Here is an 18,287-nt window from a genome sequence, read left to right as displayed (position 1 = left end):
CGCTGGCAGGACTGACAACTGTTTCCATGGTGGACACAAAACATTAAGACCTATTTGATAGCCTTAAAATAAACAGGGTTTTTGATTCTCTGTCGTACATTTTTAAACTCTACTATTCTATTCTCTATTTGTCGTATAATAGGTATTTTGATGTGTCTTTAGGTCTATAAACATTTACTCAAATATAAATAAGTGAGCACTTGTGTTTCCTCTTTTCCCGCAAGGCAAGGGGAAGAGAGTAACAAATATTACCTTTTCCACCTTTGGATCGCTCCAAAACTGAAGGCTTGCAGCGCTTCCTGGTGGATAGCAAGTGCAAATGAATGAATAAGACTGGAAATTTTTTTTTTTATAAAAATATTTTATACAGTCTGCTGGAATCTCAAAGACTCACTTTGATATGTAGGTAATGTCTTGGTCTAAACTATGTACATTTCCTTGATATTAATCTAATTATTTCATAAATTGCACATGTGCGTAATTGTAAAATATTGTCTAACTTGTAGGCTATTTCTACATATAATGCAATGACGTAATCTCGTACTTTTATTTTGAAAAAAACAATGTCCGGAAGTGGCGCTTGGCATTTGGCATGCGCATAATACAGAGGAAGACCAGTGTTTAGCAGACGGCATTAAATTGTAAACATTAGCAACCCGGGCGACTACTTTCTGTCTTTGGAATGGAAATATAAGGTAAACTCCGTCTTAAATGTGTCTACATTTTGTCAGATAGTTGTCACTTATAACAATGTAAACACATGCAGTTTGGGAAGAGCTGACGTTAACGTTAACTTATTTAACGTTATCTGTGTCTTTTGCCCTGATGCTGAGACAGACTCAAGCGGCCACAGACACCCTAGCTAACATGTTGGCTTACAAGGGAATATCTTTAGATTTAGTTACATTTTGTTTTCTTTGGTTGTAGAGAATACCTTTAATGTACTAAGTTTGCTGTGTTAGGAATCGCCTGTGGATTCCTAACGTTACCTGAGAGTTAGCGTTAGCAATAGCTCATAGCTTTAACCGACATCCTCCGTAGCTGATCTAGCTAGCTAGCGAAGTTAGCTAACATTGATTTGTATAGGTTTGCGCAGATAACATTTCTTTTGGAAGCACGTTTTGCCACAACTATTGATAAACCTCACAGGAGCCCAAATCTGACCATACCATAGGACACTGTGATTAACGTTAGCTAGCTAGCGTTAGCTAACTGTCTTCGCATCCGGATCTGTCTATCGGCTGAAACTGTTGAGATTGCTAACAACAAACAGTTAGGTAGCTAGCTAGCTAGCTATCTTATCTGAACTACTGTTAATCATGCGAAGAATGTAGCTTGAATCAAATCACTCACAGGAAACGACCGTGTATTAACGTTAACGTTACACGAAGTGAAATGACTGACATTGGATATATTTTGACACAAAGCTGATGTTAAAAGTAACTAGCGAAGTAAACATCTGATCCGCTGTCTTGCTGATTCCGTGCAACACTAATCGGTTTGCCTTGCTGTTTTTTCACTATTTAATCCTTTGGCAAACACTGCTGCATTGACTATCAACTTTGTTTTAACTCCTGTTACATTTGTGGTGAAGACAGACTGACTACAGAGAAAAAGTGATTTGTTTTGTTGTCTTGGTAGGTCAACCCAAGGTGTGGGACCAAACATTGTTCTTCAGTGCATGGACGCAAAGCCAATGCGCAGGTAGGTGTGGTATGAAGGCATTTTTAATTTTATATGATCCTTTTGCAGATTGAAAAAGATGTTGGTATTGTTTCCAGACTCTCTAGACCAGGGATCTTCAATAGGGGGTCTGGGACCCCTAGGGGGTCCTCGGAGTCAATGCTTAACATGAGTTCAACATATTTTTAGCAAAATATAACTCCCCACTAATGATAGGGGTGGGAATTTGGCACCTCAAGATTCAATTCAGAGGCCAACGGTTTTATTCTAAACCGATTATCGACCCATCTCGATGCAACAATTTTTTTATGTACATTTCCATGCTTGATTCTTAAAAATATACATATAAATCTGAGTTTGCTACAAATAGTTTGCTAATCACTTCCTAGACAAAGCTTAGATTTTGTCTACTGAAGTTTTTATTTTGTAGTCATTCCATGCTTAAGCCTTAAACATGTTTGTGAAAGTCACCTTCTCTCACTAATCTTCCATGTCAGAGGCTCGGTCAGTTTAAAGGTGGAGAATTGGCTTCTTAGAACATGAAACATGAGGTGGTTACATGTGATGTGATAAAGTAGATGAACAGCCTATATGTGTTTTGCCTAATTATTTTATGGATGTCTTATTAGATCATGTGTGTGTGTATATATATATATATATATATATATATATATATATACACATACATACATACACAAAATGAAATTTTTTTTAAGCCATTTTTGTATGTTTTTTTTCCTGCACTCTTGCCTAAACTCTAAGTTGTTGTCCATTATCCCATCCTCTTTTAGTCACTCTGTTTTCTGATTTATACTTGTCTGGAGACAGTAACTTTTAAATAAAAGTTTAAAAGTAGGCCTAGTTTAATATGCAACTTCCTTTTTATATATAATATGTAGTAAGGGCTCCCTGCTCCGTCTCTCTTTCATTTTAGGGGTCGTTGGCTTAAAAAACGTTGAAGACCCCTGCTCTAGACTGTTGACTGTGAATGTTTTTTTGCTTAGATTAAATGTCACTACCATGATGGCTGTTTAATGTCCGTGAGTGTTGAAAGTTTTTTTTAGCGACGCTGCTAATGTGTTGTAAATACAGGTGCCAGTCCGCTATGTGGAGACAACTCTCAAAGCAATACAACTCCACAAACTACAGCTTTTAAAGAGTTTTCTCAAGCAATTTTGCATTGCACTCTCACAAAGTCGTGTGCCTCACAAGAGACAGATTAAAATGGATGGTCAGAATGGAAGCAGCAGATGCAGTGATCACCATTGTTTTTATTTTTTATATCCATAGTAGGAATTAAGGTTCAAAAAGTCCTAAAATTTCTATCATGCAAATGGATAGGGTCTTTCTTTAGATCCTCCTTGCCTGGTAAATTCCCTCTTTCATACCCAACACCTCCAGTTTGTAATGCAGGATTTTAGTTTAACTTTTTAAAGTTTAATGTCTAATTATTGCCCATCTGGTTCATGTTTAGGGTCACCAGCGCACGCCAAGACGCCACTGGAATGGACATCACCAGCCGCTGTACTCTGGGGGACCCCAACAAGCTCCCTGAAGGGGTCCCCCAGCCTGCACGCATGCCCTATGTCTCGGACAAACACCCCCGACAGACCCTGGAGGTGATCAACCTGTTGAGAAAACACCGTGAGCTCTGTGATGTGGTGCTGGTGGTGGGTGCCAAGAAGATCTACGCTCACCGCGTGATTCTGTCTGCCTGCAGCCCCTACTTCAGGTACAAGGAGACACGCATTAAATTCAACTCGCATCTGGTAAAGGAAAACCTGTCTGGAAATGAATCCACTGGCCAATGAATTGACATCAAAGTGCAGGAGGAGTGCTTTGAGTGCTGGCTGTAACAATAAGATCTCTTGATTTCCATGCTGCTTTCAGGGCGATGTTCACTGGAGAGCTGGCTGAGAGCAGGCAGACGGAAGTGGTTATCCGTGACATCGATGAGAGAGCCATGGAGCTGCTCATTGACTTTGCCTACACCTCCCAGGTAACAACAGTGGCAGTGGACAGTGTTTCTATTTGGCACAAGGATTGGTGGTGCGTTGTTTGTAGTAACACAAATTGCCATGTGTATTGACTATAAGCGTGCAGATGGTCACGGGTGGGGGGGGTGGGTATCAAAAACTGAGGAGGACACGCAGTTGGATACTGTCCTCCTCTCCTACTTGAATGCCTAATGAATCAAAGTCTTTCTCTCCCCTGTCTTTCACTGGTTGAAGCCTGAAAATACTGTAAAACAAATTTAATAACAAATATAATTCCACTGGTAGGACTGTTCAGCTCTGTTTCAGACTGATACCTCCGGTTCAGGCTGGTCCTCATCCTCAACACGTGTCTTTTTCAGTCGCGGAAAATACTTTTCAATACTCATAAGGATTGAAGCAGCAAACATTCAATGTAAGAGTAAGAAAATTACATAACATTATTTATAATACGTTTATTTAATTCACAGCTGCTACATAGTGTTTTGACCTCGACAACCCAACTGCATTTTACCGCAAACTTGCGACTAATTAACTTTCTAAAGCGGGCGCAATCGCTTGTTTGCTAAGAGTCGGGTCGGTGATTGTGTAAAGGTGTTCACGAGATAGAGCCCAACCATTCGTGAACTTGTGAATTTCGCCAGCCATCTTCTCTCCTTTATGGAGACGGACACTGAGTGCACGGTGGGCTCGATGGTGTTTTAAGCATCCAACGTTGCCTCACAGGCAGCTAACCCTCACCGTAACGTTAAACATAACCTTGCCGCGCTGCCTGAAAGGCGATGTTGGGGGCTTAAAAACACTAATCACCGCACGGTGGGAGGAGCTTTGTGTGTGTATGTGAGCGAGACACAAGTGACAGAGAGACGGAGGAGAGCAAGGAAAGGAAATGCAGAATAAAATAGTGTTTACATTTTTTTATTAATAACGAAATGCAATGTGCGGCGGCTGGTGTTGATAGTGAGGCGCACCGCCACACAATAGTCTATGTGTGGGAAACACTGCTTACAGTACAGTAAGGTCTGTCATCAAAAATGCAAAGAACGTGGTGCAACTGACTGGAGCAGGTCATCCTCAGAATCTGTGTCTGTGTGAGGAGAGGCCTGTAGAGAGAGCTGCAGGGTTCCACATCTCAGATGGGAGATGCGCTGCTCAACAAGTCTTGCTCAATTGCTTGACGAATTGGAGCTTCGTGGACCAACTCAATGTGAAGAGTCTCTGATGTCCTGACCTCCCTGCTCCTAGGTGACAGTAGAGGAGGGAAATGTCCAGACGCTGCTCCCTGCGGCTTGCCTTCTCCAGCTGGCTGAGATCCAGGAGGCCTGCTGCGAGTTCCTCAAGAGGCAGCTGGATCCCTCCAACTGTCTGGGCATCAGGGCCTTCGCAGACACACACTCCTGCCGCGAGCTGCTGCGCATTGCAGACAAGTTCACCCAGCACAACTTTCAGGAGGTAAGAACATGGATACATAGGAATAACTGTCCATAGTCCCTTAGAGTTCTTAAGTCATATGTTGTACTATATGTTACAAAAATGACGCAGGTACATTTTAGGAGTGTGAATCTTAAGGCACCTTATTTGATTTCTATGCATGATTTATTTCCTTCTCGCTATCTATCTCTCTATCTCTCTATCTATCTATCTATCTATCTATCAATCTATCTATCTATCTATCTATCAATCTATCTATCTATCTATCTATCTATCTATCTATCTCTATCTCTATAGTTTAGTTATATTTTATTTCTGTGTCATGCCAAACATCTTGGCCCATCCCACATGGGATTACAAGACACCACAAATTCACTTATTCAACAAACATCTTCCCGTTGCATATACAAATCCTTCGAACAAATACATGAATACAAATATATAGACATACACATACATACATGTATATACACGTACACACATACCACACACAAACAACTAGTTCTCATCTACACTCGATAAAGAGCTTTTTTCCTTTTCTCCCAGGCTTTATCTAAATAATTAGCCAATTTATGTTTCATATGTGAACAGCCATCTCAATCTTCGAGCATCATCCACGTGTGTGTGTATATATGTATGTGTGTGTGTGTGTGTGTGTGTGTGTGTGTGTGTGTATATATATATATATATATATATATATATATATATATATATATATATATATATATATATACATATACATATACATATACATATACATACACATACACACATACACACACGGTAACAACCGGCAGCGAAGCCTTTGTGGTCGCCAAGTTTTTGGTGGTCGCCATTGCTTTTAAATGACCAATAACAGAATCGTTTTTCCCCCCCACCCCTGATCAATTTAGACTGAAGGTGCAGAAAAGAAAATGCTCTGTCTAACCATTCACATGTCTGCATTTTACAAGTAATGATGTTTTAAGCTGTGCAAGCAAACATATTCAGATTTACATATTTTAGTTTTACTCAGACTGCAAATTATTTTGATAGAAAAACGCACAGCTATGAGTCCTAGTTCCCTTTATCCTGCCACACTACTGTCAGAGCTTTACTCTCCTTTTTAGTCTTTGTTGTGCACACGCACATGTGTAAAAACACCACAGTAAAAACTGGTTAATGCAGGAAAATGAGCAATTACAATGGATACTTTTCCAAACTGCTTCCTATTGAAAGCATGAAATCAAACATGTGTCTGTGTTTACATTTTACGTAATGTCATCAGCAGGAAAGTATGTCACACGCTCATAGCTCAGTTGGTTTGTTTCTCCGTCGTGTTTACCTAGCTTTTTTTTTCCAAGCCTCGGGATGTGTGCACACTGTAACTTATACAGTTGTTGGTGTGCTTCTCTGTTTGACAGTATAGATTAGTTTGACAGGGGATTGTAAACATGGAAAAAGTCCAGCCAGTCTACTCATTGACTCATGATTACAAACAGCAGTTTGAGACTCATGTGGTGTGAGAGTGTTGTGTTAAACACAACACAGAGGAAGAGGGAAGCTGTCACAGCATCACATTTAGAAGACATATCTTCACTGCACTGTGCTTTTTTTTTTTTTTTTTTTTACCAGCAGCACCCCATGGACTACAAGGTGGCAATACGAGAAATGTCCAGATAAGCAAGCAAACCATTACAGAAGCAGTAATGAAGCTGCTCCGTGCGGCACTTAGCACCGCCCATAACGATTGTGATTGGTTTAAAGAAATGCCAATAACACCAAGCTCGTTTCTCTCCTATCCCGGAGTGCTGTGTGGACTAGCCAGACCGTCCTCCACAGCGCTGTGGAGGGAGCTCTGGCAAAGCGAGACTATAATATCCCTAAAATGCCTGCCGGTGCTAGTGTTAACAAGACACAGGATTTGTAGAACCTCATTTCCATGTGCCATGTATTGTTATTAACTTAAATTGCTCATCGAAAGCACTGTAGTGATGGTGGTGTTGTGAAAATAGATGGATTCCCTGATTGAGGAGAATTTCAAATGAACCGTTCTCTCTTTGTGGCACAGCTGCTTGACTGTCTGCTCTACTCTGATGTCTTAGGTAATGGAAAGTGAGGAGTTCATGCTGCTGCCTGCCAACCAGTTGATTGACATCATTTCGAGCGATGAGCTCAATGTGCGGAGCGAGGAGCAGGTTTTTAACGCTGTGATGGCCTGGGTGAAATACAGCATCCAGGAACGCAGACCACAGCTGCCCCAGGTTAGTGGCTGAAGAAATGTCCTACCACAACAGTTAACTGGCTCTGTTGGCTGTATGGTTATAGGGCTGCACGTTATGAGGGAGATATCTTACTGCGATTATTTTTGACTGATTTTGCGATTGCGATATGATGAACAATATTGGAGAGAATGATAAGTTTTGTAAAATGATTCTCGTTTTCATTGAAAAATAAAAATTCAATTGTTCTAAATGATTACAGTGTGATTTTCGTGTGGGTACGCTTTGTTGGCGGGATGCCTCTGCAGTAACCTGACTCCGCCAGATGGATTGCTTTGCATTTGCTCGGCATATCCATTTGGGAACTTTCCGTTGGAGAACTTTTGGGAAGGGGTGAAAATACTGGTTAGCTGATTGGATGAACCATCTGTCTATCACCTATGTTGGTGATAGACGGGCCAAATCAACCAATCAGATCCACGAAGCGTATGAAAATACAACCACAAGCCTGCCCCTGCTGCTGAAGGCAAAGCATAGCTCGTAAGCTCGGCATGCAAGCAACATGTCGGAAAAGGATATCTGCCGTTTGTGTAACGAGAATTTAGGAATAAAAGGCACCATTTCAGGTTCCCGGACCACTGTCTGAAAATACTGGTTAGCTGATTGGATAAACCATCTGTCTATCACCACCTAACCCACCTCAAAACCAACGCTGATTGGCCCGGTCGTTGGGCTAACGGCTCCAAATTTTCTCTATCCCAAGATGCCAGACTGATCTGCGAGTTGAAAACTGGAGCTCGCCAGATCAGGACGGTCTCATGAGGCTACCTCTGCAGCACCACAATAAGTAATTCAGAATGGTTTGATACATATTTTGCCTTTTAACAAATATTGCGCACCCCCCTGCGATTTGGATATTGCACTAGTCCATGTTGCGATTTTGATAAAATTGCTGATAATTGTGCAGCCCTAGTTATTGGTGTATATTCCAGTCCCATTCCCTCAGCGTTACAACACTAAAGAACTGACTGATCTGTGTTGTGTAGGTCCTGCAGCATGTCCGTCTGCCGCTGCTCAGCCCCAAGTTCCTGGTGGGCACCGTTGGGTCCGACCCTCTTATTAAGAGTGACGAGGAGTGCAGGTGAGTCCTATTTGTTTGTCTACCATTTCAATGTTTTTTTTGTGGGAAAAATACAGCTGGTGCCGATCTGGATCCAGTAATTCAGTGGAATTCTTTAAATTGCCAGTCGAAACATCTATGAACGTTTTTCTTCTAAATTCTGAACTTCACAAACAATTTTTCAGGTTGAAAAATGCTGAAAGGGGAGAAACTTCTTCTGCCTTCATTTAAGACGATGAGGATGGTACGGTGACGATATGTACTGTAATCTTGATTTGTGATTCTATCATTTGTTTTCAGAGACCTGGTTGATGAGGCGAAGAATTACCTGCTGCTACCGCAGGAGAGGCCACTGATGCAGGGCCCCAGAACCCGGCCGAGGAAACCCATCCGCTGTGGAGAGGTACTCTTTGCAGGTCAGTGTCTTTTTAGGCAATACATGATAGGGCTGGGACATTATGCCTTTTGTCCCGATTTGATTCTCTCACGATACATGGGTGCCGATTCGATTTGTATTGCGATTCGATAGTATTGAGTATTGCGATTTTTATTTTCCTTATTTAACAAAAAACAAAAGTTGAATAATGCACTTTTAGAGACACGATATCTAATGAAAACTAATTGTTTTCTATGAAGAATGCCATGCAGTCAGTCTTTCAGTTAGGGCTGGGCGATATGGAGAAAATCAAATATCACAATATTTTTGTATATCACAAACTATTTACACAATAAGATCTTTGATAAATAATCATCTGTAATGTGGATATAATGAATAAGTGGGTAAAGGCAAATAATAGAACAGTTACAACAGTCTGGTAAGTTCAGAAAATGACATCACTTTACCGTAATGCAGCCTTTAAAACCAGGAAAAGACAACACTTACGTCATATCACAATATCCAAAATCTAAGACCATGTCTAGTCTCATATCACGATATCGATATAATATTGATATGTTGCCCAGCTCTACTTTCAGTCATTTTGGCTGGAAACTGATAAGATGTCAGCGGTACTGTATAAGCAAAATGTTAAAGTGAATAATTGCTAAAAGAAGAGAAAAGAAATCGGTTCTAGGGAAAAGAATTTTAAATTTTTAAAAATCGTCAAAAAAAACAAACAAATCACGATACATAAGATTTTCGATTTTCCCCCCCCACACCCCCCACACACACACACAACCCAAATAAATTACAAATGTCAAATATAGAGACGTACTGTATGTAGTCTTCTGCAGATACCACTGCCAGTGTGGAGGATTGTAAAAAGTGTATCTTGCAGAATGAAATGACTCGCCTGCATCGTGTTATTTTAATTCTGTGTACTCCCGTTTCCTTGTCCTTTAGTTGGTGGTTGGTGCAGCGGTGACGCCATTTCCAGCGTGGAGCGTTACGATCCCCAGACCAACGAGTGGCGGATGGTGGCGTCGATGAGTAAACGCCGATGTGGCGTCGGAGTCAGTGTTCTGGATGACTTGCTGTATGCGGTGGGAGGTCACGACGGCTCGTCGTACCTCAACTCTGTGGAGAGGTGGGTCACGGTCGCGCGATGCTTCGTCCGGATATTCAGATCTAGAAGTAAACTTGATCTAGAAGTGTCATTTATCTTTATTCCTTCCTTCCTCTCCTGTCCAGATATGATCCTAAGACCAATCAGTGGAGCAGTGATGTGGCCCCCACTAGCACTTGTCGCACCAGTGTAGGAGTGGCTGTCCTCGGTGGTTATCTGTATGCTGTCGGGGGACAGGATGGGGTTTCCTGTCTCAACATTGTAGAAAGGTATCTGTCCAAACTCTTGTCTGTGATAAACTGTTCATATAACCATCTCATATCAGTGAGTGTTTTTTTTTTTTTTCGGTGGTAGTTCAGTCGGTTATAACTCTTATCTTCATCCCCGAAGTTCCTACCCAGACACTAGGGATGTTAACACTTTCACCGCCACTCTGCCAGGCATTTTAGGGGTACTATAAACGCTAAGTCCGACCCCCAAGGACAAGCGCAGCTCCCACACACCATACACAGCCAGATACATTTTCTACCCACACAGAACTGTTGTACTCTCAGCAGTTTACAGTAAAATGTGGTAATTAAAAAAAAAAAAAAAAAAAAACAATGCTGTGTTGTTCAGTTTAGTTCAGTCAACCCAAAATGTTCAAGGTTTCTGTGAGCAACTCCCACAAATAAATAATTTTTTATGAACTTTTTTTTTAAAACACCATCTTTTTGGGTTTCGATCTGAGTTGTAAGCAGCTTATTACTGCAGCGTAAAAACCTAAGAGGCTGGTAACATGCTGAAACTTCGTTATCAATTTCAGCAGCTCGACCAATCTGATTTGACAATGAAATTCTTATTCATGGACAGGACAGCTCACACTTGGCCACACCCACATCGACTTGCCTATGTTTACATGGACCCAAGAAAAGTTGTGAATGTTACTGAAAAGCTAATCTCTAATCCGTGTCAAGTAATAGAATGGCGTCCTTCTTATGCTTTAGGTATGATCCTAAGGAGAACAAATGGACTCGTGTGGCCTCCATGAGCACCAGGCGACTGGGTGTAGCTGTGGCTGTGCTGGGGGGCTTCCTGTACGCTGTAGGAGGGTCTGATGGGACGTCACCATTAAATACAGGTATTGTACGGAGTCGTGTGATGAGTGCAATCTTAAATTAACCCAGAGCCTTGACAAGAGTGGGTAAGGAATGAGATGAGAGGTGGCATCAGGTAGAAACCTGTTGGAAATGTATCTATGTTTAATGATCATGTTTATATGCACAACAGATTGAACCCACTCAAAAAAGACTACTACAGTCATCTGTGAGAGTGGAAACGGCTCTTTGCTTTGGGTTTGCCAAATCAGTCTTAATCTTATCTAAGTTATCCTTATTTGTGTGATATTTGATAATGACAAAATAATTTAGTTAATTAGAGTTAAGCTGTAAGAGAGGTGTGAAACATCTTCGGGGTGGGCATTGGAAGAGTTTTCCTCATCAAACGGTATTAAGCTTTCTTAATTCCACGTGATTCATTGTGAATGCAGTAAAGACAATCCCTTTTAAAACTAACAAAGGTATGTTATGTTGGTATCGAAATGGGCAGTTTTATTTTTTGGTATAGTTAATCTGCTTTAAAGTGCAGTATGACCTCACTACCTGTTGTTATTTTACAGGAAGTAACCACAGGTCTATCTCAGCTGTCTGTCCCCTACATTGTGGGTTCGTTGTCAACATGTTCCCTGCAATCCTTTTATTTTTTGCTGTCCTCTGACATTTTTTCTCCCTCCTTTTCTCCTTGTTTTCCTCTTCTCAGTGGAACGCTACAACCCTCAAGAGAACCGCTGGCACACGGTGTCTCCGATGGGAACCAGGAGAAAGCACCTCGGCTGTGCCGTCTACCAGGACATGATCTACTCTGTCGGGGGGAGAGACGACACCACAGAGCTGAGCAGCGCTGAGCGATACAACCCCAGGACAAACCAGTGGTCTCCTGTAGTGGCCATGACGTCCAGACGGAGCGGGGTGAGTGTGTGCGTTGGGATTTTGTGTGGTTAGGATATGAGGCTTGTACTTGCATAGTTTTAGTTATTGCATCACATTCATATGTCAATAATGACATAGACTGCATCTGATTTGTAAAATGATTTGTTACAAAAATATTACATTACAAAAAATGCTGTGTTCTGGGGCGACCTGTAGCTCACACGGTAGAGAATGCGCCCGATGTTTGGCCTGGGTTCGAATCTGACTCGAGGCCCTTTGCTGTGTGTAATCCCCCCTCTCTCTCCCCCATTTCCTGTCTCTCTCTTCAGGTGCTCTATTAAAGGAAAAAGCCCTAAAAAAATATCTTTAAAAAAAAAAGCTGTGTTTGTGTGTGTGTAGGTGGGCCTGGCTGTAGTAAATGGTCAGCTGATGGCAGTGGGAGGCTTCGATGGGACGACGTATCTTAAAACTATAGAAGTCTACGACCCTGATGCAAACACATGGAGGTAAGTGGCACCATGGGAAATAAGGATGTTACAAAAAACAGTTACTAAGTACAATTGTGAAAAGAATAAAGCAAAAGAACTCTGCAATACCATTAGTAAGTCAAGATGAGAGATCAAAGTAAATGCTCTACAGATATTGAGCACCGTCAACGATTTAATAAAAAAAAAAAAAAAAAATAATCTGACCGTGATATTCTAAATGTATTTCAGTCTGGTTTAAGACCTGGGCATAGTACTGTATCGGCGGCCTCTAAGGTTTTGAGTGATATAGATAATCGGCAAGATTGTGTTGCACTTTTTATTGACCTGTCTAAGGCCCTTTTAGAGCGTCTTAACAATATTGGGTTCGATATTGCGTCCTGTAGGTGGGTTGAAAATTATTTATCTGGTAGATCTCAAGCTGTTGTGACTGATGGCTATCAATCACATTTTCTGAATATCTGTAAAAAAGGTTCCTCAGAGGTCTGTTTTGGGGCGTCTTTTATTAACTATATTTATTAATGATTTTAATTCTTATGTTAGGAACAGCTCAGTTCATCTCTATGCGGATGATACAGTTATCTATTCAGTTGCCCCTTCTGTTGATCTCACTCTTCAGAACTTACAATCAGATTTTTGTGTAATCCAAAGAAATGTGTCTACTGTAATAACTAAAAGAGCCATCACCACTTTTAATGGGACACACACAAAAAAAATAGTTCTGTGTAAGTATCTGGGCATTTGGGTGGATGATAAACTGTCTTTTAAACCACACATAACTGAAGTTTAAGAAAGTTAAACCATGTAATCAGGGCGTCATTGGAAATGAGTTTGCTCTTAGTTGGCCCTCCCTGAATAAATAAAGGTGATGGAAATATATGTATATATCTTGTCTCGTTAGTAAAGCATATTGACATCGTTATTGACCACTATGGGTGGACAAATATTGGATATTGAGCTGCAAAAAAGTCACTGCATTCTCAGAAACATAATTTTAATTATTGAATGTTCTGTTTTAGCAATAAAGACTAGACATAATTGACCAATATATAAAGTATTAGCCAACAAAAACTCTTTAATTAGATTGATAAAATCGATCGAAGATTAGTCTATATCCTTGACGTTCCACTTCCGGGATTGCTCCGTTGCCTTGGGCTTCCTTTTGGTTGGCATTTAGTTTTTCTTGTCATCCTCTTCTATTCTGTCATGAGTACCAGAACACTTTTTTCAACATATAGTTTCTACTGCACAAAAGAACATTTGAACTTCTCCTTCCTCACCATTTGACTCTGTTTCCAGGTTGTACGGAGGAATGAACTACCGCCGGCTAGGTGGGGGGGTGGGCGTCATTAAAATGACTCACTGTGAATCCCACATATGGTAACACCAACATCTCCCCCCACCACCTCCTCACACACACTTCTCATCACGTTGCAATGGATGCCTCTTCACCAACTCTTGTGCCTCCAAAAGAGACGCTGTAATTCATGCGAGCATGAGAAAACCACGCGGGGACACAAGGCGGAAAGAGGAAACTTTGAACACTAGTTCATCCCCATCCCCACTGTGAGGAATACCCTGGTTGTCCTCATTGATTGACCACGGTCTCCATGAAGTGCACTGAGAGCAGAGGTCTACTAATGACCTCACCAAGTTTTCACCCTCCAAGGTGTGTGGCGGGACTCAACTCGACCCTATTGCTGCTGAGGGAGATCAGCTTACGTTTGTTGGAAGATGCTTTTTCTTTCAGCCTGTCCAACTGTGAAAGCCTCTATCACCTTCCCTTGTGTTAAAATGCCAGATCCCCAAATTCTGGTGGAAGTAAAAAAACAAACAAAAAACAGCCAGGGGACCAGCAAACCTTCTGTTCATTGTGTGAGATTGATTATTTCCTGGAGACACAACAGTCCATCCTGACTGTCAGAGGTAAATCCACGTAAAATTTTACGTACATCTCAGCTGTCACATCTCTGGGCCTCATTTGTAGCATTAAGCAGTGGAAAGCCAGTCAGGCAGTTATCTTCTGAAAGTAGACACCCAGATAGAATGAATCTCAATTTTTTTTTACTGGGCAAGATGGGTAGCATTAGAAGGATGTGTACGAGGAAGTCACAACATTTTCTCCCAATCTTAGGCTCTGCTGCTGCAGTTTACAGGAGGTTACTGTGGCTGTTTGGGACGTTGGGTGATAAAAGATTTCAGTTCAGATGCTGACTGTGTTTTTAAAGGATCGCCTTTATGAAAAGGACTTAGACACCAGAGTCATCCAATGGTGTTGCTGTTTATTTTGTATTTTTTTTTTGCATATGTCAAATGGGAATAACGGTGTGCATTTTCAGAACGGCATTCCTGGTGTTGCATTCAGTTTTACACTCTAACATTGCTTTGTAAAAGGAAAAAGAAGAAGCTTTAAAGGTCAAACCTTGCCTAGTTCCACACACCTGGCCAACCGTTGTGTAGTAATGGTGTGATTGTTGCATTCTCGTTTTCAGGAAGTTAAAGAAAATTGTCCCCTGGGTTCTGCTACGAAAAGGGGGTTTTAGACCCTTTTGAGATGATCTGACGAGCACTTAGTTTGAGGCATACTGAAACCTCAAGGCTGTGATCAGACAGAGCGCGTTGCAGGTTGCAAAATGTGAGGCGCACCACACTGCCAGACAGAGCCATGCCACTTGCGTATTTTTGTTATTCTTGCTATGCAACCATCAAAATCACCCGTCCTCAGCCAACTGTTATTTTGCTGTGAAGTGAAAGAGCTTTTCCATTCGGAGTCAAAGTTTTATTTTTTATTTACTCGAGGCATTCACGGCCGACCTGCCAAAACACGAGGCCACATAGAGCAGCAAAACGCGAGGCGATCAGCCATGCAAAAACGCCGAGCAAAATCCTTCACCCTCAACTCCAACATTACAAAAAGCCGCCCCAGGCTGCTAAAAGACGCGGTCTGATCGGGGCCTAACTGTGTCCTGTACTGGGTCTGATAGCATGTGGTCAGCTTTACCTTTACCTTAAATAGTGTAGGAACTTTAAAGGATAATGCTGTTTTTTTTTTTTTTTTTTTTGCCATATTCAACAAATCTCAAAAAAGACTACAACCAACAATTAGTCTGTCTCCAAGTACTTTCTAGCTTTTCTGCCCTGCCTGGGGTAATTCATATGGGGTAATTATATCAGGCTTTGATGCACACACAATACTTGTCAGTACATATGTTTTTTGTTGGTTTGGGCCTGCACATGGGATTTGTTGACAACACGTAAATACAGAATTTCATCACTTAACGTTTTAAGGCTAATTTCACATAATGCATCAAGTACACTTCCTTCACCAGAGTCCAGCTAGAAAAGAAATGTTTTATTTCCAGTGTAACTGCCAGTGGCGCGGCCTGGTTGAACATGGCAAGCAAGGCTCAAGCTCATGACACAAGAATTAAGTTCTGTGTCACAATAAGAATTGGATAAACGTTTGAAATATCTTCTGTCAGAACTGACGCTATTCTCAGCCATTCCATTTAAGATGCTGATCACCTCTGGGTGACAGATTTACCACAGCCTAGGCAGCACGAAGGCCCAAGCTCAGTTCAGAAATGTTAATAGAAACTGTTGGACTCTTCTCATTTTTTATTATGATTATTATGATTATTATAAAAAGACAGCATTTTCTAGCCAAAGGATGTTTCTACAATTCAGCTGAAGAGTTCTGTTATTTTATTTTTTTTACTAACTTCCATATAACATCCGGTAACATTTAAATGGAGGCCAATTAAACCCGGCTTCTGTAATGGAATTGCTGTTCCATGCTTAACACGTATAGCATCAAAGTCAGTCCTGCAACGGACTGAACAGAAGAAGTTGGAGAGAAACTGTTCATGCCAGTGGACTATGACCAATGCAGTAGTATACAGTATGTATCCCAGTTTGTTGTTAAAAGAACGCGCCGCGTTGATTTCATTCTTAACTGTTATATGCATTGATAAAGTATGCATTAACAACTTACGTAGTAGTCAGTGATTTTTAGTTTTAGATTTTGTTTACACAATCCCTGGGGTTTAGACACACTGGGCCTTTTTGTTCTGTATTCTCACTTCCCACAGTTTTAGTTTTTGTCATCATACAACATTGTAACGCCACCACCTGCTGGAGGACACTTGTAGTGCAGCACTGATACGGATAATCGAAAGCACCCCCACTGCAGTTCACTTACTGGCCCTTGGTTGCATAACTGATTTCAGCTCAAACACGAGTGGAGACCAGCACAGTTCGAATAAGATGGTGAAACCGGTTTGGATGAATCTTCTCACAATTGATTGCACTGTGATTGGAAATGCATTTTAAATTTTATCTATTTTTTTTTTCTTCTTCTTAATTATATTTTATATTGGTGTTTGACTTTCCAGATAGGGGCAGAACAAGAATCCTTATAGGAGTCAGTGATTTCAGGCTTCCCGCTGAGAATGACGCCCTCAAGTCTTTGCCGAAGTGGATTTATTTCATAGATTCAAAAAACAGGTTTTTGACTTTGCTTTGTGTCACGCACAGTCCCTCACAGTTCTGCACTTTAAAATTGTGTGTGGAACAAACGCATGGCTGTAATAACAAGCAAGTGAGGACAATGATACAAGGCTGCCGTTATGCATAATTATAACCATGTGTTCGTGAGCGAGCAGGTCCTAACCTGAATATACGCATTTGTGTTTAATAAAATGGTAACTCTAGATTTTGCTGGGGTTAAGTTTTCTGTGTTAGTGGAGATTTGAAGTCGCAGGATCACAGTTTGTCTGACCGTGTGGTAATGCACAAAATTGTGTTGAAAATGAATGTGGCCAACTGCGTATGCCTGCTCCTTGAAAACTCCCAAGAATATGTTGCTATTTTTTTTTTTTTTTTACTGCCACAGAATTGCAAGGAAATCCCACTCAGATAAACACTCCATGTTTTTGCTTTGGTTTCAAGAAAAACACCCATATTTTTCTGAAAAATTGCATTTTTCAGCTCATCCAGGGAAGTTTTAAATGGGTTATTAAGTTTAAAAGTAGCACAGGTAATCCTTCAGTTTATTTGAAAAAGCCCAAACCAAATATGGGGATTTGTGGTTTTCATCGAACAGCGAGAGAAACCGCAGCACTTGAATCTGTGATTTTACTGGTAAAGGGATAAAAACTGTAGGAGGACGAACCCAGAAAAAGTTTTTAATTAGCCGACTGTTTCTTAATCTACGGTTTTGTTCTGAGACCAAAGCATATCTTTATCTACCCCAAAATTCCCCTTTTTTACCGTCTTTATCTTTTATCTTAATTTTCTGGCGATAGATATTTGTCACCAAATATTAATTAGGGCTGTCCTAGACCAGTTAACTGTATTTAACTGAGTGGAGTTTCCCTTTAATTGTGTTAGCTACTAATGATTCATTGTGATTGTGATGAACAGAAGTCAAGCAGCCTTCAGTCAGTAGCCGATATTTAAATCTCTTGTTCTGAGTGACCAAACATGGTTGTGACCTCTGGTGTTTGTTTTCATGTATCAGACAGCCATCTCTCCGCTGTGATCACTACAGCAGCTCTGGATTCACCATGTTCACTACGACAAGGATTAAACTTTTTCCTGGAAAAGAAAAACGTGTGTGTGTGTTAACAAAACAAACGTCTCTTTTATATAGACCTTAGTGGTCCCCTAATACTGTATCTGAAGTCTCTTTTATATAGACCTTAGTGGTCCCCTAATACTGTATCTGAAGTCTCTTTTATATAGACCTTAGTGGTCCCCTAATACTGTATCTGAAGTCTCTTTTATATAGACCTTAGTGGTCCCCTAATACTGTATCTGAAGTCTCTTTCCCGAAATTCAGCCTTGGTGCAGAATTACACCTACTTGAGCCAGTCTCACAATGAGCTTTCCTTAGGATGT

At 40.9% G+C, this 18,287-nt stretch overlaps 1 protein-coding gene across 2 annotated transcripts; it reads left to right on the top strand.

The window, feature by feature from the left end:
• The first annotated feature begins 588 nt into the window (after positions 1–588).
• On the top strand, positions 589–17,992 carry klhl20 (kelch-like family member 20). Of its 2 annotated transcripts, XR_003693915.1 has the most exons (15): positions 589–695; positions 1,642–1,704; positions 3,158–3,415; positions 3,574–3,682; positions 4,923–5,129; positions 7,193–7,351; positions 8,356–8,450; positions 8,730–8,845; positions 9,772–9,955; positions 10,060–10,203; positions 10,921–11,054; positions 11,732–11,940; positions 12,301–12,407; positions 13,686–14,312; positions 16,781–17,992. XR_003693915.1 is itself a non-coding variant. In XM_028593489.1 (14 exons), the coding sequence occupies exons 2-14, from the start codon at positions 1,682–1,684 to the stop codon at positions 13,768–13,770; spliced, it is 1,830 nt and encodes a 609-aa protein (XP_028449290.1). In that variant the 5' UTR covers positions 589–695; positions 1,642–1,681; the 3' UTR covers positions 13,771–16,100. The 2 variants fall into 2 exon arrangements, 1 of the variants encoding a protein (XP_028449290.1); XM_028593489.1 differs by lacking the exon at positions 16,781–17,992 and having other exon boundaries at positions 13,686–16,100.
• The last annotated feature ends 295 nt before the right edge of the window (positions 17,993–18,287 follow it).

Source organism: Perca flavescens, chromosome 12, assembly GCF_004354835.1.
Source record: "Perca flavescens isolate YP-PL-M2 chromosome 12, PFLA_1.0, whole genome shotgun sequence".
Lineage (NCBI taxonomy): Eukaryota > Metazoa > Chordata > Actinopteri > Perciformes > Percidae > Perca > Perca flavescens.
This window is presented reverse-complemented; position numbering and strand designations above follow the sequence as displayed.

What these genes read in the sequence shown, in the direction of transcription:
- klhl20 (XM_028593489.1), top strand. Translation starts at nt 1,682, where the DNA reads ATGGACGCAAAGCCAATGCGCAG. An exon ending in GCCTGCAGCCCCTACTTCAG is followed by an intron (nt 3,416 to 3,573) that starts GTACAAGGAGAC and finishes TGCTGCTTTCAG; the next exon opens with GGCGATGTTCACTGGAGAGC. An exon ending in TGACGTCCAGACGGAGCGGG is followed by an intron (nt 11,941 to 12,300) that starts GTGAGTGTGTGC and finishes GTGTGTGTGTAG; the next exon opens with GTGGGCCTGGCTGTAGTAAA.